Below are 23,739 nucleotides of genomic sequence, written 5' to 3' on the forward strand. Positions count from 1 at the left end.
TACATTGTCAAATTTTGGGATAAATTTTGTGACAATGTAAATGTTGAAGAGATTCTAGTGAATGTGTTCAATTATTGATGGTTGAAGATCTCTCTGGTTAATCTTTTCATCTTCTGTATGCTTTTTCATTATCCATACAACATATTAATTGCTGACCAATGTAAACTAGTATCTCAGAATTCTTACGTATTGTTATTGGCATGTTAGGACTGGCATCAACATATCAGCAAATGAGTGTAACACATGGGGTTTTTGTATAACTAAAGACTTTACACAAGTGGAACTGGGGTTCCTTGAAGTTAAAACTATGGTGCATGACTTTTGATATAAAATAATAATAATGGTTCCAAATTTTGGCACAAGGCAAATAATTTAAGGAAAGGGATAAGTTGATTACATTGACATAATTGTATAACTGGTACTTATTTTATCGACCCTGAAAGGAAGAAAGGCAAAGTCGATCTCAGCAGAAATTGAACCCAGAACATAAAGACAGACAAAATGCTGCTAAGCATTTTTGCCAGTGTGCTAAAGATTCTGCTAGCTTGCCACCTTTTATATATAATAAAAGTAATAATAATAATAATAATAATAATAATAATAATAATAATAATAACAACAACAACAATAATTCATCTTAATTTTTGCACAAAGTCAGGGGAGGAGCAAGTCAATTACTTCGATCTCAGAATTTGATTGGCACTCATTGACCCTAAAAGGATGGAAGGTAAAGTAGACATTGACAGAATTTGAACTCAAAAAGATAAAGAGCTGGAAAGATGTGCAAAAAATCATGATGGTATGCAATATATCTTTCTCTTTTTGCAAATTTAATACATGATGGCAGCTCTTACAGTGGATTTTGGTAAAATTAAAGTACAGCCCAACCTTCCGAGTTCTTTTTACAGGACTTAGAAAACCTGAAGGACCACTGCAATAAGTATGTGAATCTGAGAAGAGAAGAGAATATGTTGAATAAAATCATAATTAACTGATCCCCCTGTATTTTCTTTTACACAAAGCCAGTACCCCTATACTTTACTTTATTGATCCCAAAAGGTTGAAAAGCTAAGTTTTGACCTTGAAAGAATTTGAACTTGAAACATAAGGAGTCAGAAGAAATGCTGTGAAGGATTTTGTCCGACCTGCTAATGATTCTTTTAGTTCACTGTCTTAATAACAATAATAATAATCCTTTCTACTGTAGGCATAAGGCTTGAAATTTGGTGGGAGGGGACTAGTTGATTACATTGAGCCCAGTGTTTCACTGGTACTTAATTTATCCACCCCAAAAGGATGAAAGGCAAAGTTGACGGTGGTGGAAATTTGAACTCAGAACGTAGGGACGAGAGAAATATGACTAAGGATTTTGCCTGGCATACTAACGATTCTGCCAGCTCACTGCCTTATTCATGATGATGCTCACAGGTGGTGGTGGTGGTGGTGGTGGTGGTGGTGGTGGTAGTGCTGATGATGATGATGATGATCCTTTTTTTGTTGTCCACAAGGGCCGAACACAAAAACATGAGGACAATACAAAAAACAAGGGACAAGTGAGATTAAAAAAAACAAAAAACGTGTAAACAATAACCCCCCCCCCAAAAAAAAAACAGTTAACAACAACAAAATTCCCCAATAGTGGGGAGTTCCACCCAGGGTCAATAAAGCACCCCACACATCCTGGTCACCCCGATTGCCAAGGGCATGCCAGGTAGGCACCCCTCTTCCCCTCAACTGCTCCAGCTTACAGACAAATATTCAGAGTAGACCCAGCCACACGAGCCATTCTCACATTAACCCACCTTTTAATAAACTTACTGATGTGTGTGTGTATAGGGGGGTAGTACTCCCCTCTCTTTCTTTTACAAGTGAAACTTGAAAAGGTCGATGTGGGTTTGGCCGAAGAGGAAAGTGTCTATCTTCAGTTCTTTCAGCCTTGTCCACTGCACTACCGCTTTCACTATAGCCATCAGGCAGAGGAAAACTGGCTTTCCCGCCTGACCAAAAGAAGGCAATGGAGCGATCCTCACGATGGACTTGGCTAAGAACCGGACCCATCCTACACATCACAACAGCTGTTCAACAAAGCTCCACAAGTCAGTAATGCATGGACACTTGACGAGTGCATGCAGGACAGTCTCATCGCCCCGCACACACCTTGGACATGTCTGTCTGACAGCACTTCCGTGTCTATAGAGCTTGTCCTGAACTGGCAGAGCTCCCCCGTAGCACTGCCAGGCCAGGTATTTCTGGAAGTTATCTATAGGCCCCGTCCCGAAAGTCCTCTGGAAAAGCCCAGTTAGTTGAGCCCTCTTGACGCCCAGAGTTTCCCTGAGTATGTCATCACTCTTTCCCTCCACTAATCCCCAATAGAACTCCATCGTGGAACTTCCACTGACCGCGTTGCTGACTGGCAGAAAGCTGTGAGGGATTGTCTACACTCTAGGTGCCAAGTGCCCTTTCTTGGCTTGAGCCAGGACTGTAGCTCTGTCAATAAACTGAGCTATGGAAAGTCCTGTTTGATGAACAGCAACCACACATGCTCACCATGAAGGAAACACTAAGAATGTCGCAGCCTCAGTGCATATCTGCACATCATTAGCCATGGCATGCCCAGTCCTTCACTCAGTGGCTGTTTACAGCAGATGGACCATCCGACGAGCGAAACACATCCCTTCCATAGAAAGCAGAAGAGCAAATGCTCCAACTTTATCAGGCACGAAGTGGAGTAAGGGACGGTGGTCAGGCAGTAGTAGATGATGGAAATGATGTACGCATCCCCACCGCCGCCCAGCCCAACAGGGGCAGCTTCCTCTCTGCCCATTTCTGGGTGAGATTGGCTACCCTGCTCATTAGTTCTCCCCAATTCTTGTCCACCTAGAGGTCTGCACCAAAGCAAGCCCTGAGCAATTTAACCAGTCCTTTCATCTAGCATCCTACAATGCTGTTGGTTGGCATGGACCTGCCTCTCCAGGTGCTGAGCTGCAGGCCCACTGACATCTTTTGGTTGATCTTTGCTCCTATCACTGCTTTGTACTCCCTTAGAGCAGTGCCAACGACCTCAATTTCCGAGGTGTTCGACATTATTATGGTGATGTCATCTGTGTAAGCCGACACAAACCTTTCACATCCTAGATCACATAGTCCTCTTATAGGTGACTGAGCTTTCTTTTTTTTTTGGAGGGGGGGGGGGGGCTACATGTGGTTGTGAGTGCATTGGTGGATTTGGTTGGGGATGGTGGTGCTGTGTCTATGTTCGATGTGCTGGGGGATTCTGTGTTTTTGGGTGTTGGTATAGGTTTTTTTGTTTCCTTTGCCTTTTTTGTTTTTTTACTTTGTGGGGTTCTTTGTCATCTTCACTACGGGATGAGAAGTGGCTAATGTCTGTATGGTCTGTCCTGGGGAATGTGAGTGTGTCTGTGATAGTGTGAGTGTATGCTTGAGAGAGGGGTGGGGGTGCTGATTTGACAGATTCCCCAGCTGGTTTTCCCTGTTGTATGGGGTTCATATGCCTCTGTTGTTGTTGTTCTTCTTCTTGGAGGTGAGGCTGTAGTTCAATTAAACGGTCTCTGTTGTTGGGGGTGCACTGCAGGCTGCAGGTGTGGCCATGCACCTCCTGAATTTTGGGGGCAGAAGGCTCTCATGTGGCTTGTGGACCCACATTTGTCACATCTGGGCTTCCTGCCTTCCACAATGACACACAGTTCTACCCCGTTGGGCAGCTGAACCAGGTCTGGGATCTTCTTGATATTCTCTAGTTTCACGTGGATTAATATCTCCAAGTTGATCCTGCACCAGTTCTCCCTGCTGCTCCTTTTTACCTCCAGGAGTGCCTCTGGATCCTGCATAGCACAGGCAATGATCCACCAGACGCTTAAACCTGGTGGCACACTGTTTACCCTAATTTTTGTCATTCTCTTCGAGAAGTAGGTGAGATACAGGACCTGTTCCCCAGTCCACTGGGGTGAAACTGCATGTCTTTGCACAAGGACCTCACTTTTAAAGAAAACCTCAATGCTGGCAAATTGCCTCACTCTCTGCATGTGAGTCACATCTATTAAAATTTCACTGAGCGCCTTCTTGACATGACTAAAGGAAGCTATTTTGAATCTCTTACATTTCCATGATACACATTTAAAATACACTGTCTTTCCTTCTTTTGCCTCTATTATTTCAGAAGGTATAAGCACTGATGCCTTACTCCCAACAACTTTGATGATGTCTTTTGCTTTTGAAAGTTCTTGAATTTTGTCCTCGAGAGGAAGTGTAAACATTTCCTTCTTTGTGTTTGCTACATCAGTAAACCTCTTGTTTTTGTTGTTGCTGTTGTTACTGCTGCTGCTGTTGTTGGTGGTGGTGATGGTGGTGGTGTTGTGGCCACTTCCACTGTTGCCACCCTCCACACTGCTGTCACTGCCTTCAATTGTAGTATTATTTTCTCCACTAAAATCCATTGTATTCTGAATTGCATTGCTGTTGCTAATATTACTACTACTTCTGCCACAGCTGTCTCTGCCAATACTGCTGCCATTGCTGTCTCCGCCACCGTCACTGCTGTTGCCAATGCTTTCACTGCTGCTACTATGAGGTGGACTTTGAACTTTAGTACCCTTCTTTTTTCTCCTCCTCCTCTCCTGTAATGTTATCAGTAGCTGAGAGAAGAGGACGGAAATCTTCAGCATTCAAAAGACTTTTTTGAGGAGGGCAGCTTTTTTCTTAAATCTTCCAAAATATGTTCTGCCATCTTGTTAATTTATATTGTATTAAAATGTCCACTGAATTTATTTGGGCTGAATATAGCCCTGCTAGGGGCTAAACAAATACAGGTACCCAATGCCAGGTCCATAATGTTTCTATTAATAAATTGCAACAATGTTTAAACGTAAAAACTGCAACAAATGGTTGTAAACTAAAGTTTTGAGCAAAACTTACTTTGTGCCTTCAAAAATACATCTGTTATGTTCAGCAGTAAATAATAATGATGATAATAATAATTCTTTCTACTGGAGGCACAAGGCCTTAAATTTGTGGGGAGGGGACTAGTAGATTACATCAACCTAGTACACAAGTGGTACTTAATTTATCGACCCTGAAAAGATAAAAGGCAAAGTCAACCTTGGCGGAATTTGAACTTTGAATGTACAGACAGACAAAATGCTGCAAAGCATTTTGCCTGGCATGCTAATGGTTCATTAATATTATTAATGCCTTAATAATAATGATGATAATAATAATAATAATAATAATGATAATAATAATAACCCTTTCCCTTATAGGCACAAGGCCTGACGTTTTGGGGGAGGGGTTTAGTCAATTACATTGACTCCAGTGCATAACTGGTACTTGTTTCATAGGCCCTGAAAGAATGAAGGGCAAAGTTGACCTCAGCAGAATTTGAACTCAGAATGTAAGGACAGATGAAATGCATTTAAGCATTTTGCCTGGTGTGCTAATGGCTCTGCCAGCTTGCCACCTTAATAAATTAAAATAATAATAATGATAATAATAATAATAATAATAATAATCCTTTCTACTAAAGGCACAAGGCCTGAAATTTGCGGGGAGGGGACAAGTCGGTTACATTGACCCCAGTGTTTCACTGTTACTTAATTTATTGACCCTGAAAGGATGAAAGGTAAAGTCAACCTTGGTGGAATAATAATAATAATAATAATAATAATAATAATAATAATATTAATGATTTCTTTTATTTACCACCAACGTGAAGGATGGGGGGACAATACAAAGACAGACATAAAGTGTGGGGATTCAAATATGATGGAATGATAAAAAAAAACAGTATATACAGTATGCACTAGTAGAAGGGAAGTATACAGAGTATACGACACTAGAAGAAGAGGGGAAAAAGTGATAGTGATGGAGCCTCCCTGATACAGGAGTACCTCTAGGGAAAATTGAGAAACCCTACCATCCAAGACCACTCTGAATGCCAATGAAAAGTGCCCCCTCCAACTCCTTTTTTCCAACTCACAGGCCTACATTGAAAGTGGTACCATCCACTCTTACCATTTTTGTAACTTTCACTCACCTTTTCATAAACTCACTCAAGGACAGCAGCCCCCTCTTTACCCTCACTTTCCTTTTCAAGTGAAACTTGAAAAAATCGATGAGGGCTTTACCAAAGGGGAATGTTTCTGTCCTCATTCCTTTCAGCCTTGTCCACCAGACAACCTCTTTCCCCACAGCCACCAGACAAAGGAAAACTGCTTTGCCTGGCTGATTAAAGGAGGGTGGTGGGGCAACCATCATTATGGACTTGGCTGACAGATGAATCTGTTCCATATGTGACAGCAGCTGTTTGACATAACTCCACAAGTCAGCAATGCCCGGACACTGAACAAGTGCTTGCAGAATGGTTTCATTGCTCTGTGAACACCTTGGACAAGCCTGTCTGACAGCATATCTAAGCCTGAAGAGTTTATCTCAAACTGGTAGCACTGCCAGGCCAAAGACATCTGGAAATCATCCATAATAGTTCCTGACTGGAAAGTCCTCTGGAATAGAATTGCCAGTTTGTCTTCGTTGACGCTTAGGGTCTCCCCGAGGACATCATCACACTTTCCCACTACTAATCCTCTGTATATAGCTAAAGCAAAACAGCCACCAATCCTATTGCCTGTAGAGGAAAGTGAGCGCCTGACAACATTCTAAGTGCCAGATGCCCAGTCTCGGCCTATTCTTTACCCAGGACTGCAGCTCCATCAAGGAGATGAGCTGTAGAAAGGTGTGTCTCACAAATGGAGCCCAAACTTTCTAGAAATCCTTGCAGGTGGTATAACTTGAGTGTGTGTCTGCGCATCAAAAGTCATGGTATGACTAAGCTACCATGCAGAGAGGGTTGGCAGCAGACCACCTGCCAGACCATTGGAACATGTCTCTTTCACAAGAAAATAAATAGAATACGCTTCAATCTAATTAATCAGTAACTGTGGCAAGGCATGATGGTCAGATGATAAATAATGACAGAGGCGATGTAGGCGTTCACTACCTCTGCCCGACCTTTCATGGACAATTTCCTCTCTGACCATTTCTGGATAAGATAGACCACCCTGTTTATCATCTCTTCCCAATTCTTATCCACCTGGAGGTTGGGACCAAACCAGACCTTGAGTAGTTTAACTGGTCTGAATCCAATGACACCATTCGACTGCATCACTCTGCCTCTCCAGGTGCCCAGTCATAATCCCTCTGACTTGTTGGCATTGATTTTGGCCCCTGCAGCTGATTCATGTTCCCTTACAATAAACCTGACCGTCTCCATTTCGGAGGCATCCAATACCATGACAGTGATGTCGTCCACATATGCCAGCACTGTCCTCCTGAGTTCAATTTCAAAGGGAGGCCTCTTAACTGTTCCAACTTCCACAGCAGTGGCTTGAGAAGTGACAGAGGTGACAGTGGGGAGCCCTGGCGGACTGAACGTGCGATACTAAATGGTTCCAATCGGTGGTCATTTACTTTAACCACCAAGCAGGTACTGCTGTGCATTGCAGCAATCCAGCCTCTGAAAATGGATCTGAAACTGGCTGCTTTAAGGACGGCTTCCAAGTAGCAGTTGTCAATCCTATCAAAAGCTTTTGATTGATCTAAATTGATCAAGGCCCCACTGAAGCCAGCTTTAGTCCAAGCCCTCTATATGATGTATCGCATAAAATGGAGGTTGTCATGGATAGAGCTGTTCAGGATTGCGCACAATTGAGCTTCTCCAACCAGACTACCAACAACAAGCACCAACCTTTTTGCTAACACCTTGACCATAATCTTAAACTCTGTGTTTAGCAGAGTTAGGGGCCAAAAATTCCCTAGCATGTCCCCATTGTTGGCATCCTTTCTCAGCAGTGTTACTACACCCCAGCTAACACCACTAGGAATTCACCCATTTGCTGCCAGTTACTGTAGGCGTCTTTCAAGAGGCTGCCAAACAAATCTGGCATGAAAACAAAGAATTCATATGGCAGACCATCCAAATCAGGCAATTTGCGACTTGTGCAATTGCTCATCACCTCCCATATTTCAGAGGCTGTAATCAGCTTTTCACAGAATCTCGCACCTGTTACCAAGAGCCATGGTAGGTCATCCAGGCATGAAGTAAAGTCTGCTACTGTTGGCGACCCATCACCCTCCCCAAACAGCTGCGCAAAGTGCTGCTGGAATGCAACACACATCTGCTCAGAACCAAGTAGCACACATCTGTCCTGATCTCTCAAAGACTTGATCATGGTTTTGTTTCTATGTCACTTCTCTACTGTTTGGGCCCATTGGATAACTTTAGTTCCTTCGTGTTTTAATGTATGGGCTTTAGCTCTGATAACACACCCTTCATGTTTCACTTCAAAGGAATGGCCCAGGGCCATTATCATCACTAACACATCAGTCGTGGTGCCTTTACTAGTTTGCTAACTAGTTCTCTCTTAAACCTATTTCTTTCTATTGCTAAATCTTTACTAAATGCTATCAATTCTACTGTATTCGCTCTCTTCAGAGTGATCCACCTCTGGTTGTTTACAATAGACCCTGTCAACTGCAGCTTAACTACTAATTCAGTCCCTGTAGTCTTTGCAAGCCGGTAAGGGTGCATTCAACTTCCAGTAACCAGGTCCCTGTCTATGGGTCCTATCTAAATCAACTGAGCGTATCACAAATTTGGGATCTGTGTAGCCGACCAATTTTAATTGTGACAACCCATACTATCCCCATCCTGACCCGCTGTGGTTGTTCCATGTGTGGACATGGAACAACCACAAATCCACAAATCCAGTCGGTACCTGTCAAAAAGCTGTAAAGTCCTGAGCAGGTTTTTGAGGCTTTTACACCCAATTCTGCTATGTACTAAACCCACACAGTCCTTCTGTGCATCCAAAATACTATTCCAGTCTCTCAAGAATGTTTCTAGATACCTGAAGAAATCTGGCCATCCAGCCCCTGTTGGAGCATAAACCACCACTTATCTAAAGACACCACCTTCACTACCATTCATGTCCAAGACCACCACCCTACCATCCAGGTCCAGGAAGATAGACCGTACCTGAGATCTAAGGATTTCTAGAATAGCACTACTACACCGCTACCTACTTCCTATAGACCACAAGGTGTGAATACCTCAAAGTCCTTGTAAATGGATACAAGAGCATATTTTCTGGAGATCCTTGTTTCACTAATGGCAGCCACATTCAAATCAAATGACCTGAGATCATTAAGCAACTCACCTTGCTTCCAAACTGATCCCAGGCCACACACATTCACACGCCCCATTCTCAGCACAGTCATGCTAGTCGGAGAAAGAAAATGAGGAGGTTACTCGCTTTGATTTTTGAGAAGCCTGGAAGTTCCAAGTCTCTTTAGTGCCGAAAATCTTTTAAAAGGCCCTTCCAACAGCCTTTTATCAATTGATTTAAAAAATCCTCACACTACATGGGAATCTTTCTGTTATAGTTTTATAAATGTCTGATGATGTTTTAATTAAAAGTCTGTCCTCAGGGGTTTTGAGGATGAAATCCTCAAGATCAATTCCCTCTGCCTCTATTTTGTTTTTGTTTTGATTTACAAAATCCATCAATTAACTGTTGCACTTGTTCACAACAGTGAAATTGATGGATACATTTCATCAACAATGGTCTTTGAAGTTCAGTAATTGGTTGTTTCTGTGTTTCTGTGATTTCATGCTGTTGTTGATGATGTTGCTGTTTTTGAAGTTGTTGTTCTTGTTCTTGTTGTTTTTGTTGGAGTGGTTACAAATTGTGTTGCAATTGTGGTTTCAGTATATGTTTTTGTTGAGTTCATGGAGTAGGGCTATGTACTCTCCTCTTTTGCCGACCTCTATTGTCACTGTGATACATTGATTGTTCAGCTCTTCTATCTCCATGTCATTGCAGTTGATGTTGGTTTGGGAGATTGAGCATCCAGAAGTTTGCTTTTCTGTGGCAACCAGGGGTAGACTCCTTCTTTGTCTTATTTTGGGAGTAGGTGTGTGCATGGGTGTGGGTGTATGTATAGGAGTCTTGAGTCATGATTTTGTGTTTGTGGTGTTTGTAGTGTTGGCAGGAGTGGTAGTTTAGTTTTTCTTTGTTTCAGAGCCTTTAAATGAGTTTACAAATCCACATGTGTGGCATCTTGGCTTTCTACCCTCCACTAACACTGACAAGTGAGTACCATCTGGTCAATATTGTCCTGCTTGCATTGTAAGGTCAGTTCCATACCTATACCTGACCAGTTTTGCTTAGGTAGCTTCTTGACCTCCAATATTGTCCCTTCATCTTCTTCTAAGCCTGCCAAAATGGCTGCCACTAACCAGGTAATGGATATTTCTGGCGGCACATTCAGCACCCTAATCTTAGCAAGGCGTTGGTTGCAATAACTGGGGATTAAGAAAAAGTAGACATTCCTCAAAGTGGTTGTGGAATTATGCCTGGCTTCTTCTTCCATCCCAAATCTCACCTCTATAGTTCCAAAATTCTTTCCTCAAGTGATGTGGGTCTTTTGTTCCCACACGTGCCCAAGGCATTTTGGTATTTCACTCTCAGGAGCATTTTCCACCTGGCATGATTTAACTCCAATGCTGCAGTATGTGACAGTGCATCTTAAGATATTTTCTATCATGCTGGATGGAGGGTTTAGAGTTACCCTTCTCCCATTTCTTTTTACAATTTTCCTTGCCATTTTAAAATCTCCATCTATGCAAAGATTTTCCATATTTCTCATCACAAATGCAAAAGAAACGGAGGTGATATTCATGTTTTTATGTTTAATTTCTTTTGTATTGTTGTAGCTGTTGTTGTTGCTGTTGTCACTGTTGCTGCTATTGCTGTTGTTGTTGTCAACACCAAAAGTTTTGATGTTGCTTAGAGATGAAACATTATTCACCTCGGTGACGTCATTAAATTTAGGCTATGCGATATTCTTGTTCTCATTTTATATTCTGACGAGGAATGTGTTCTTTTGTCGAACATTATGATAGCTTCTTTATCAGCCATCTTTAACTGAATAATCAAAACAGCAAAATATAATTTTTTTCTGAAAGTTGCTAAAATTAAAAAATTATAGATGCACATCCCCTGCAAAACAGTGACCTTCTGCTCAGTCCAGACAATCTCAGTGATGCAATGGTAATAATAAAATGAAAACATGGGGACTTAGAAGGCCAAAAAGATTACAAACAATATTTTAACTTATGGAACTCCAAATTTCCATGACTTTACAGTATGGCGGCCATAATAATAATAATAATAATAATAATAATAATAATGATAATGATAATAATAATAATAATAATAATAAATCCCAGCAATGGTTGTGAAGCTCAGGACTCAAAGCAGAGACTGAAGGATTTTTAATTGCTGCACAAGACCAAAGCCTCCCCACCAGAAATTACCAAAAACATATAATGAAAAGAAACATAACAAGTAACTGTAGAATATGTGGAGATGGACAAGAAACAATAAATCATATTATCTCTGGCTGCCCAGTCCTGGCTAAGAAGGAATATATTCACAGACACGACAAAGCTGGGACCTATATACACTGGAAGCTATGCCAACACTATGGAATATCAACAGAAAAAAGATGGTATAAACACACGCCAGAAAAGGTCACAGAAAACGAGAAAGCAACCATACTCTGGGATATGCCAATACACACAGATAGAGAAATTAAGGCAAATAGACCAGATATAGTTGTCAAAGATCATGAAGAAAAAAATGCTTTCTAATTGATGTATCAATACCAGCAGATGACAACGTTTCCCTAAAAGAAATGGAAAAACTTTCAAAATACAAAGACCTGGAAATAGAGGTAACTCGAATGTGGAATCTAAAAACAGAAACAATTCCTATCATAGTAGGTGCCTTAGGTATAATAAAAAAATATTCAGACAAATACATAACAAAAACACCAGCACTTACAAATATATATAACATACAGAAAATTGCACTACTGGGCACTACACACATCCTACGCAAAACACTTTCAATACAGTAACCATAAGAGCATCACAGCAAACCACAGTACATACCCAAGGCACACAGAGCTGCGCTCGGTAGTGAAGTGAAAGCACGTTATAAAACTAAAACTACTGAACAATAATAATAATATTAATAAAACACTTATCAGTGGAACCATTGCTTATGATGGTGTATTGTTGTTTCTGATGAAACCTATTGAACAGCTACATGGATTAAGTGACTGAGAGTTTAGTGATGTGGCCAGCTGTTACTTTCAGGAAACCAATATTTGTGGTTTTAAATGTCAGGTTTTCAGAATGGAATCAAGTGCCATACTGTTCTGACACTTCCTCCAGATTTTATAATCAGTTGATTTATTGTCTTAGACATCTCTCTACCACATTGGCAATTATAATTAATCATTTATCAAAATGTCACACTTTAATTGGTAATGTTAACAGAGATTAAATGACATTCATGCCTTTCTCGAGAATATTAGTAGTGCACATAAACTGAACACACTTTAACCAATAGCTACCTGTTTTGTAGACTTGACTGAGTGGGTCTTTACCATTTATTCAAAGGTACTCACCACTATTGGGGAGAGCCTAGTTGGACCTTTACCTGGTAATATACATTAAAAAAAAAAAATTACAATACCAACTGGTATCAAAACTTACTGAATATAGAAGAGGCTGTTCCTATTGATATATTTATCAGTTGAGTGCTTCTCAACCTGACACATAGTAATCTCCACCCAACCAAATGAAAATAATATTGAAGTTTTCATTTCTCTCCCTTATCATCGAATAGCCATTTTGATAATGTTTCTTTCGGTGTCACTCATTCAACTCTGATTTATTTTATATCAGACATTTTAATGTTCCCTTTATCTTAATATTTCTCTTCTCCAAGGCAGTGAGCTGGCAGAATCATTAGCACTTCAGGCAAAATGCTAAGTGGCATTTCATCCATCTTTACATCTGAGTTCAAATTCTGCTGAGGTCAACATAGCCTTTCATCTGTTCAGAGTTGATAAGATAAGTACCAGTTGAGCACTTGGGTTGATGTAATCAACTTACTCCCTCCCTCGAAATTGCTGGCCTTGTGCCAAAATTTCAAACCAATATTTCTCTTCTGCTCTCCACTCTTTCTCTTTGTCTATGTGCATGAGGAGAGGGAAAATATTTAGATGAATTGTGCAATGTCTCTCATTCTTTCTATCTGTATGTTCATATTGCTATGCATGCATGCACGTGTGTCTGTGTGTGTGCATGCATGCATGTGTGTGTGTGTGTGTGTGTGTGTGTGTGTGTGCGTGCGTGCGTGTGTATGTGTTTGCCTCCAGTCCCAAAACATACTGTTGCTAAAAGAGGTTGAATATCCAGTTAGCCAAGCTAGATAATCAGTCTCCAAACAGCTGTGTCAAGTAGTCTCGTTCCTCCATCCTCTATATCAATGACAAGACAATATAGAGCTTATATCCATTTTTTAAAATGATGATTAATTCTGTATTGTGTTTCAGGATGGTCATTGGACAAGTTTAAAAAGTTTAGAAACCATCTTCATTTTATTAACCACCATGATTTGTTCGTTCCCTTTTTAATTCTCACAACACTCCCTCTCACTTCCTCTGTGGACCAGTACCAGTCTGTGGATCATTTGCTACTGGGCTAAAAAGAAATAATCAACTTGTTTAAAATTATATAATAGATAAATTGAATATTGAACTTTAATTTTAAAAGATTTGTTTAAATATTCAATATTCATCTACTCAATACTATCTATCACAACTGTAAGCACTTTTTACAATTAATGTATATTTTTATTTATTTCTAACTAGCAGAGATACCTGATGTTGCTTGGAATTGAAATGGCATGGTTTTTTATTCTTTTACTTGTTTCAGTCATTTAACTGTGGCCAAGCTGGAGCACAATCTTTAGTTGAACAAAAAGAAAGAAAGAAAGAAAGAGGGAGGGAGGGAGGGAGGGAGAAAGAAAGAGAGAAAGAGGAAGGGGAAAGAAAGAAAGAAAGAAAGAGGGAGGGAGGAAAGGAAAAAGAAAGAGGGAAAAATAAAGAAAAAAGAAAGAAAGGATGGAAGAAAGGAAGGAAAGAAAGAGAGAAAGAACAAAAGAAAGAAAAAGAGAAAGAAAGAAAGAGGGAGGGAGGGAGAGAGGGAGAAAGAAAGAGGGAAAAATAAAGAAAAAGGAAAGAAAGGATGGAAGAAAGGAAGGAAAGAGAGAAAGAACAAAAGAAAGAAAAAGAGAAAGAAAGAAAGAGGGAGGGAGGGAGGGAGAGAGGGAGAAAAGAGAAAGAAAGAGGGAACGAAAAAGAATGAAAGAAAGAAAGAAAGAGAGAGAAAGAAAGAAGTAAAGAAAGGAAGAAAGAAAGAAAGGAAAGAGAGAGAAAAAAAGAAAAAGGAAGAAAAAGGAGAGAAGGAAAGAAAGAAAGAGGGAAGAAGAAAGAAAGAGAGAGGGAGAAAGAACAAAAGAAAGTCTGAAAGAAAGAATGAAAGAAAGGGAAAGAACAAAAGAAAGAAAGAGAGAGGGAAAAGGAAATAAAAGAGAAAGAAAGAAAGAAAGAAAGAAAGAAAGAAAGGAAGGAAGGAGGGCGAGAAACAAAGAAAGAAAGGGAGAAAGAAAGAAAGGAGGGAGGAGGGAGAAAGAAAGGGGAGAGGGGGAAGAAAGGAAGAGGGAGGGAGGGAGAAAGAAAGAAAGAAGGAAGGAGGGAGAAAGAAAAAGAAAGAAGGAAAGAAAGGAAGGAGGGCGGAAGGAATGAAAGAAAGAACAAAAGAAAGAGGGAGAAAGAGAGAAAGAAGATATAAACTAAAAGACAGAAACTATTACAGAGGATGAGAGAGGATATATGTAAGCAAGAGAAACAGAATGAGAAAAGGGAGAGAATCAGTTGAAAACTGCAGTTTTTAGAGAAAAACCCATGTAAAACACCTCTTTTTCCTGTTTCTCACTTTACATGGGAGCTCTGGGCAAAAAATTATAGTGCATGACCATCCTTGGCACATTAGTAATGTATGTATAATGTTTGGTGAAAATCGGTTGAAAACTGTAGAAATGCATTTGTATTACACACACAGACATCCTTTGTTTTACATATATAGATAATTTTCAACTAATTTTCTAATCCCAACTAATTTTCAGATTTTAAAGAATTTTGGTACAATGACCCAAAAGCAAATGTCACTGATGAGGTAACAGAAGGGTCACAGAGTGCAAACAAAAAGAAAGCTGCATTTAAAAGAAAATACCGAGGGTCCTACATAAAATACAGGTTCATCACAGCATATGATTCACATACTCCACAACTGCTCTACACTGCTGGTGAATGACAAGCTAATGAAGCCATGAAACCTTGAAAATCATTTCACCACATGGAGAGCAAGCACCCTGCATTAAAAGACAAGACCTTGGAATTTTTTGAAAGAAAAAAAATGAACATGAAGTACAGAAGCAATTACTGAAAACCACTACTTCAACAAATGTGTCTGTTCTGAAAGCATCATTCTTAATAGCTAACCACATTACTGAAGCCAAAAAACCCTTCACTATTGGTGAAAAGTTGATTTTGCCTGCTGTTAAGGACATTTGCAGTGAAATTTTCAGAGAGAAAGCAGCTAAAAAGGTTGCAAACATTGCTCTTTCAGCTAGCACTGTAACAAGGCAAATTAATGAAGTAGCAGAGGATGTCAAAGTACAGTAGTTAGAAAGTATTAATGAGTCACCGTGGTACACAATTCAGGTAGACGAATCTACTAGTGTTGACAACAAGGCAATATTGCTTGTTTTTGCACGTTATATTTTTCAGGAAGATGTGCACTGTTTTACCAACTAACACTACAGCTACAAAACTATTCAAATCCTTGAACGATTACATATCAGGAAAACTTAATTGGTCATTTTGTGTTGATATATGTATGGACCAAGTGGCTGCGATGACTGGATGGCTTTCTGGTCTTAGAACATGGATCAAGGAAGTTGCTTCCAAAAGTGAGTCTATGCACTGCGTCATTCAGAGAAAAATGCTGTCAAACTGAAAGATGTTACCCAAGCTTAATAGCGTTTTGCAAGATGTGATTAAAGTTATTAACTACATTAAGATACATGCTCTTAACTCGTGCCTGTTTGAGCAGCTTTGTGAGGAGATGGATGCAGAACAAAAATTTTCTCATGTACACAGAAGTCAGATGGCTTTCTAAAGGCAAATCACTAGCTAGAGATTTTTGAGTTACAAGAGCCACTTCAGATATTTGTTTTAGAAAAGAAGACTCCACTGGCAATGCATTTCAATAACACCAAATGGATTGCAACACTTGCTTACCTGTATGACATATTTAATCAGCTCTAAATCTCTCACTTCAGGGGGAAATGACCAAGGTTTTCAAGTCAGCAGATAAGATTACTGCATTCAAAGCCAAACTTAAATTATAGAAACGGCATATGAACACTGGAATTTTTGATGTTTCACACATTGGAAAGGATTATGGAAGAGACTGAACCCAGGCCTTCATTCACTGAGTGAGTGTGTGATCACCTGTACCAGTTTTCAAAAGTGTTTGAACATTACTTTCCAACCACAAAAGACCTCTGAACAGGAAAGAAATCAATCTGCAATCTGTTTGTGAACAAGTCAGGTGAATCAATTTTAACCCTGATAGAAGAAGATCAGCTGGTTGCCAATACAAATGATGGTGGCCTTAAAAGTATATTTGAGACAACAGCAAACCTCCTTGCATTCTGGATTAAAGTCAAGACAGAATATCCTGACCGCAAAAACACTGAAAGCTCTGCTTCCTTTTCTAACATCAGGGTTTTCTGCAATGACAATAACCAAAACAAAATTATGAAGTAGACTAGACATAAGGAACACACTTTGAGTGTCATTGTCTCCCATCACTCCCAGATGGGACCATCTAGTTTCAGGGAAACAAGCATAGGGCTCCCACTGATTCTATATTATAGTGAGTTGATATTGATTTGATAATAGTGTAATAGGTATTGATTTAAAGAAACTAAGCACACAAGTGTGTGGTTGGGCTGGAGCCCAGACATGAGTCAAAAGATTATACACTTTTTCTTCCCTTTAATAAATTTCTCTTTTTATTGTTGCTTTCTTTATTGAAATGCACTTAAATTGCACATATGTGCCGCTACCAGTCTGCAAAAGGATTGTCCAGCATGAAGTCAGTCTGTGGTATAAAAATGGTTGGAGACCACTTAAACAATTCAATACATGTAACATTAAGAGAAACATAACCATCTGACGTATTTATAAAGAATCTATCTATAGTAAAAGAAAGACAAACTGGGCAATGCCTGTTTTAAGAGTTTTTACAGTTTCATCAGCAGTCACACTACATTTTACTACCACCATGGGATTGTACTTATAACTACTGTTGTTATATTACACATACACACACATATCTAGCTTTCACTTCTCATATAGAATCTTGTTTTCAGCCATTGAGTATGTTTGCGAAATTGTGACATAGTAAATACCATTTTCGACTACATCTCTAACTGATGCTGTTCACCCCTTCTTAGACATAGGATCATATTGAGAGGTACAGTTAGAGTAAGCACAGTCCACCTTGGCATGTTGCCAGTACTTTATTGTCATTTTAATCACGCAAGAGAGAAGATGACATGTAAAATTTATCTTAGGTGGTTTCTAAGATTGGTGAAGGAAATGAAATACTGCTCTGTCAAATCAATGTTTACTCAGAGCAGTGAACATTGATTTATGACAATGTACAAGGCCACAGATTTAAGGGTTTCAGTGTAGTTAATTAAATCAACCCTAGTATTTGAGTGGAATCTTATTTTAGAAACTCTGGAAGAATGAAAGGACTGAAAGGCAAAGTTTACCTTGGTAGGATTCAAAATCAGAATGTAATGATGTGTGATGGAATATTTAAGGAATTTGTCAAATATTTTATGGTTCTGTCAAACTGTGTCTCCCCAACACCAACTTTTTTGTCCCACATTGCTATAAAGTCAGTGGTAGGGTAGTGAATTGGCAGAATTTACTGTCCTACCACTGCAGTGTCTGTTAAAATGTCATGTATTCAGTTGTGATCATGAGTTCAAATTCTGCTGAGGTCAACTTTACCTTTCATCTTTCCAAGGTTAATAAAATAAAATATCAGTCAGGTACTAGGATGGATATAATACTTATATTAAACACCTTAGATATAAATGAAATTATAATAAAAGACCTAAACCAGAACTCCTTCCACTTTCATTTTGGAAAATAAATCAATTTCTAAGAAAAACACAATATACTATGTACTAACAGCCATCCCTGGTTTGGTGTGTTCACTTCAGGAATGACAGAATCACATAAAATATTAATTATGGCAGAATTAATATTGGTTGGATCAATAGAGGAAGCAGCATTATTGGAAGATGTCTGAAATTAAGATAATAAGATTGTCACACAGTTCAGAGTATTTATATCTTTTAATTGTTTCAGTCATTAGACTGCAGCCATGCTGGGAGACTGCCTTGAAGAATTTTTAGTCAAATGAATTGACCCCAGTACTTATTTTTTTGTTAAGCCTGGTGCTTATTGTATCGACCTCTTTTTGCCAAACTGCTAAGTTACAAGAACATAAACACACCAACACCAGTTATCAAGCGATAGTGGGGGACAAACACAGACACAAAAACATGCACATGTAAAGTAGTTGGCATTAGGAAGGGTATCTAACTGTAGAAACCATATCAAAACAGACAACTGGAGTTTGGACAGCTCCCTAGCTGGCCTACTCCTGTCAAGCCATCCAACATGCCAACATGGAAAATGGATGTTAAATGATTATGATAATGATGAGATGATGATGAAGGAGATATATACGATGGGCTTCTTTCAGTTTCTGTCTACCAAATCCACTCACAAGGCTTTGGTTGGTCTGTGGTTATTGTAGAAGACACTTACCCAAGGTGTCACATGGAGGGACCAAACCTGGAACCATGTGGTTGGGAAGCAAACTTCTTAAGAATATATTGCCCATATACAGTGGTGGGTCTCTTAAGCTTTTCTCTGCCCCAACCTCAACCATTGTTTTCTTTTTCTGACTGTTTCTGATAAGTCATTTGTTTCCCTTATTTGATTTTCCTAAAAATTCATTGATGACATGACATAAGCTTATTAAATATTCAAAATATACTTTCACATTCCCTCCGTTTCTTTACACACACACACATACACACACACACACACACACACACACGTACACACACACACACACACACACACACGTACACACAGTGTACACGTGGCATACACACAAAGACATACTGATGGTCAGTCTTTAAAAATAGTTACATACACATACATACACAATTACAAAGAAAGAAAAGCATATGTATATGTGTGTGTGTATGTGTATGTATATATATGTATATGTGTATGTGTATATATATATACATTTATACATACATATATATGCAAATGTACACAGTGTCATATTTCATGAACATAAAGTAAAATGCCCTTCCCCACAAACTGGCACTTGCATGCACAAATGTAATTAATGCGTGAATATATGTGCACATTCATATACACTCTCTTTCTCTCTCTAACACACATGTATACACATGCATACATTTACATATGTATACACATGTATGTTTGTGTGTGTGTATGTGTGTGTGTGTGTGTGTGTGTGTGTGTGTGTGTGTATATATATATATATATATATATATATATATATATACATACATATATACACATAAACATATATACATATGTATATATGTACATATACATATAGTGATATATATATATATGTATGTATGTATGTATGTATATATATATATATATATATATATATATATATATATATGTATATATATGTGTATGTATATATATGTGCATGTGTGTGTGATCATGTACTAATGTATGTATGTATGTATGTATATATGTGTGCATTTGTGTGTGTGTGATCATGTACTAAAGTTCAGAAGTTTACACAGTATTACTCCCAGCTGTTGCTTGATCATGACAAATCTGTTCCTTTTCTTGTTTGCCAGTCTTTCTTGTCTACGTAGAATGTGATCCACGTTTGTTATCTGCCTCTGGTTTATCCATTTTAATCAATGCTGCCATGCAATCACTAATTGTTGTATTGTCGACGTAGCTAAATGACCAAACAGCTTAACACATCATCTGCTTTACCTCAAAAATGAATCTTGCATAGATATTACAATACTGACTGGGAAAAAGAAGTACAAAATCCCTAAAAGTATTAAATATCTATATTTTCTAATAAAAAATTATCATTTCAATGAAATATTTCATAATTTTTCAACAAGTTTTCTCTCTCTGCTTCAAATAGAAATTTGGCAAAAGAAAGGAGCACCATTAAATATAAAACCATCACAACAAACTTGAGGCTTTAAACATCAAATGACTTTTTGATTTTTAATTCAAAGAAGATTCTTTACTTTAAAAAACAGAACAAAAAGGCAAAAAAAAACCGGACAAAACCCTGGTATTTTTTTGAGGGTTCGTTCATTGACAAGAATATTAAAGATAATCAAGGATTATTACTAATTACTGAACTGATATCATACCTGTCCAAATACATTATTTAAGCACCAGAATTGTAAGTTCAATTGTTTATTCTTTTATTTTTTTATTTGCTTCAGTCACTGGCCTGTAGTCATGCTGGAGCACCGACTTGAAATCAACCACAATATTTATTTTTTATATTTGGCACTTATTCTTCTTTTAGTTCCATTTTGCTGAAATATTAAGTTATGGGGACATAAACAAACCATCACTAGTTTCAAGTTGTAAAAGAAAAGTACAAACATATACACATACCCCCACACACATACATACATTCATACATACAAACATGCATACATACATACATGCATACATACATTCATGCATGTATGCATACATACATGCTTACATGCATCACACAGCTGCATCCTTGTTACACGAGAAAAGCCATTGCCAAGAAGACTTACTGAAATGATTCATGATTGTTGCCATGTGATGCCTGGCCAAGCTTTTACACATTTTATTACATACTAGACAACTGTGATGGCTGGCAAGAGAAACAGTTGCCACCATATGTACTCTCTTAACATGTCTTTTTAGACCTCCAGCTGAGAGGTACACCCTTCCACATTTTAAACACGTTCTGTTATGAATTTTAATAGCCACATCATTATTTATCATGGGTCGATTTCTATGAGAATTTTGATGGCTCACCAGGCCTGGATGACTCAGACACCTCTGCCCACAAACCACACGCATAAAAAGCAACACTCTCTCACTTTCCACAGCTTCCCCACTTCTAAGCCCCCTCCTAATTTTCTCATTCTTCCCTCTCTACTTCTCAAACCTTGAACAACCATCATGCATTATCTTCCTCCATCCATCACAGTCTTGTGCCTCCCTTTCCTAATTACCAGCTGCAATTCCTGTCTGTATTAGAGCATTTTTAAAGCAATCCTTAAACCTTAGTTTAGGCTTATGTGCTGGTCTCCTGCTATCTTTCAGCTCATCATACAATAGCTGCTTGGGCAGTTGCTCATCACTCATCCTTACCAAATGTTCCCACCACCAATCTCAAACGTCTTTGCAAAATCACTGACTCTATACTTCAACTGTCACTCCTCTCAAGCACCTCCACATTAGTAATGGCCATTTTCCATTTTATACCCCAAATTTTTCTCAGACAGTATTGATGAAATCATTCCAATTGCCTTACCTGTTATGGTAAACAACCCATGCCTCACTTCCATGTAGCAAAAATGGGAGGACGCATGTGTTATATACCTTAACTATTATTTGTGAAGATATATTATGTTGTTTCCACAGATGCCTATCAAGCCTACCAAAAGCACTACTAGCCCTGCTGATTCTGTATGAAATTTCATCATGAAGACCAGCAGTGCTCAAGGTACTTCCTAAATAAATAAATCTAGGTACAGTCTCCAACCTTTGACCATTCACAGTTATAAAAGGTTCCACATACATCTTGGAGGGAGCGGGCTGGTACATTATAACAGTTTTTTTTAGATTGATTGTTAGACCCAATGCTGCACATGCTGCAGAAATCGCATTCACCATTTGCTGCATATCTTTCTGAGAATGTATCAACAGGTCACAATCATCTGCATACAGAAACTCAACAAGGTGAGAATGCAGAACTTTCGTTTTGACATAGAGTCTTTTGAGATTGAACAGTTTTTCTGTTGTCCTATATCTTATATAGACCCCTTCAGGGCAATCTTTAAAAGGTATTTGAAAGACTATTGGGAAATATATAGCAAAGAGTGTAGGAGCAGGAATATCACCTTGCTTTACACCATTTTCTACAGAAATTGGATTTGATAAAGTACCTCCAACATTAACTCTCAATTTCATCTTGTCATGAAATTGTCTAAGCATTCTCACAAATTTTTCAGGGCATCCTAGCTTTTTTAGGATCTCCCAAAGTGCGATTCTATTGATAGAATCAAACGTTTTTGTTAGGTCAATGAAAACCTGATATAAGTCCATATCCTGTTCTATGCACTTCTCTTGCAACTGTCTAGCCAAAAATATCATGTCCATAGTACTCCTACTATCCCTAAACCCACATTGCGATTCTGGTAGAACCTCGTCAGCAATGTGCACAGAAGCAATCTATCCAGCATTACCCAACAGAGGACCTTTCCAGCAACAGCTAGCAGACATGTGCCACGATAATTATCACAGACATCCTTTCCACCTTTAGATTTATATAGTATCTCCATAGTTGTATCACGCCAATCCGGAGGGACCTCTTCACTTTGCCAAACCCTCTGAATAACATCCATCAACATTGTACAAAGATGATCACTACCATATTTACATATCTCTCTGCACCTAGTCCATTCATACCAGGGGGCTTTTCCATTGTTCAATTTCCTGATTGCTGCTTTTATTTCACATAACAAGCTTCCACACTGTTAATTTTTACTAAATTCCCTTACAAGCATTTGTAAAGCTATCAAGCAGCCTTCTTGACAGCTTTACTGGTGGAATTTAAAGCTCTTCTCTTTGCTGAACTTGTACCTTCAAGTTCAGTAAGAGCTTTGCAAAACAAACACCCTACAAAACCCTTGCAGCCTACATCAGCTGCTTCATGATGTGCCCTTCAGCCTTGGTAAATTTAATATATATAAACGAATGTTAGTTGTTAAACATAGTATTTTAATGTTATAAACTGTTAAGTTAGTGGCAGGCTGTAAATATACAAAATAAATGAGGCTAAAATGAACCAAATGAAGTGAATAAATACATCCTGGAACAATTGACTCTTTTTACTCCCACCCCTAAAATCCATATATACATGCATGTATGCATCCATCCATCATACAAACAAAAATACCCTGTTGTTGACATTGAAATTCCAATAAAGGGAGCTTTGAATCTAGGTTAGAAACTGACACTTTCTCTATTGGCAAGAAATTTCTTGAAATAAAACTGAACAATGACATACATACATACAGTTTTAAGGCGAGTCTCAAATTGTATATAGCTATAAGTAACTGTATAATACATGTTAAAAAAAAGTAGAAGCTTTTAGATTACAAAAGGTTGAAAGTTGCACACATGACTTGGACTAACATTTTTAACTCAATGCAACATGCTGCTAGTTACTGTTATATCTACAATGAGACTTACCCCTAATGGAATTTATTAATTATTGTTATTGAGAAAGTAAAGTATGGTCAAATAGTTCAGAGGTTCACTTTGCAACCACTAGGTCCCAGG

The 23,739-nt window shown here is 38.6% G+C and overlaps 1 protein-coding gene across 2 annotated transcripts in view; it reads left to right on the forward strand.

Annotated features, from left to right (window-relative positions):
- The first annotated feature begins 19,946 nt into the window (after positions 1-19,946).
- Positions 19,947-23,739, forward strand: part of LOC106881236 (prolyl 4-hydroxylase subunit alpha-1) — a 56,354-nt gene continuing 52,561 nt past the window's right edge. The window contains exons 1-2 of one of the 2 annotated variants that reach the window (XM_052971208.2): positions 20,095-20,584; positions 21,817-21,898. In XM_052971208.2, coding sequence (XP_052827168.2) covers positions 21,864-21,898 — 35 coding nt within the window. In that variant the 5' untranslated portion in view covers positions 20,095-20,584; positions 21,817-21,863. Of the gene's footprint in view, positions 20,585-21,816; positions 21,899-23,739 lie in introns of both variants that reach the window. The other variant, XM_014931546.3, reaches the window with a different exon arrangement.

This window comes from Octopus bimaculoides, chromosome 10 (genome assembly GCF_046866305.1).
Source record: "Octopus bimaculoides isolate indiv1 chromosome 10, ASM4686630v1, whole genome shotgun sequence".
NCBI lineage: Eukaryota > Metazoa > Mollusca > Cephalopoda > Octopoda > Octopodidae > Octopus > Octopus bimaculoides.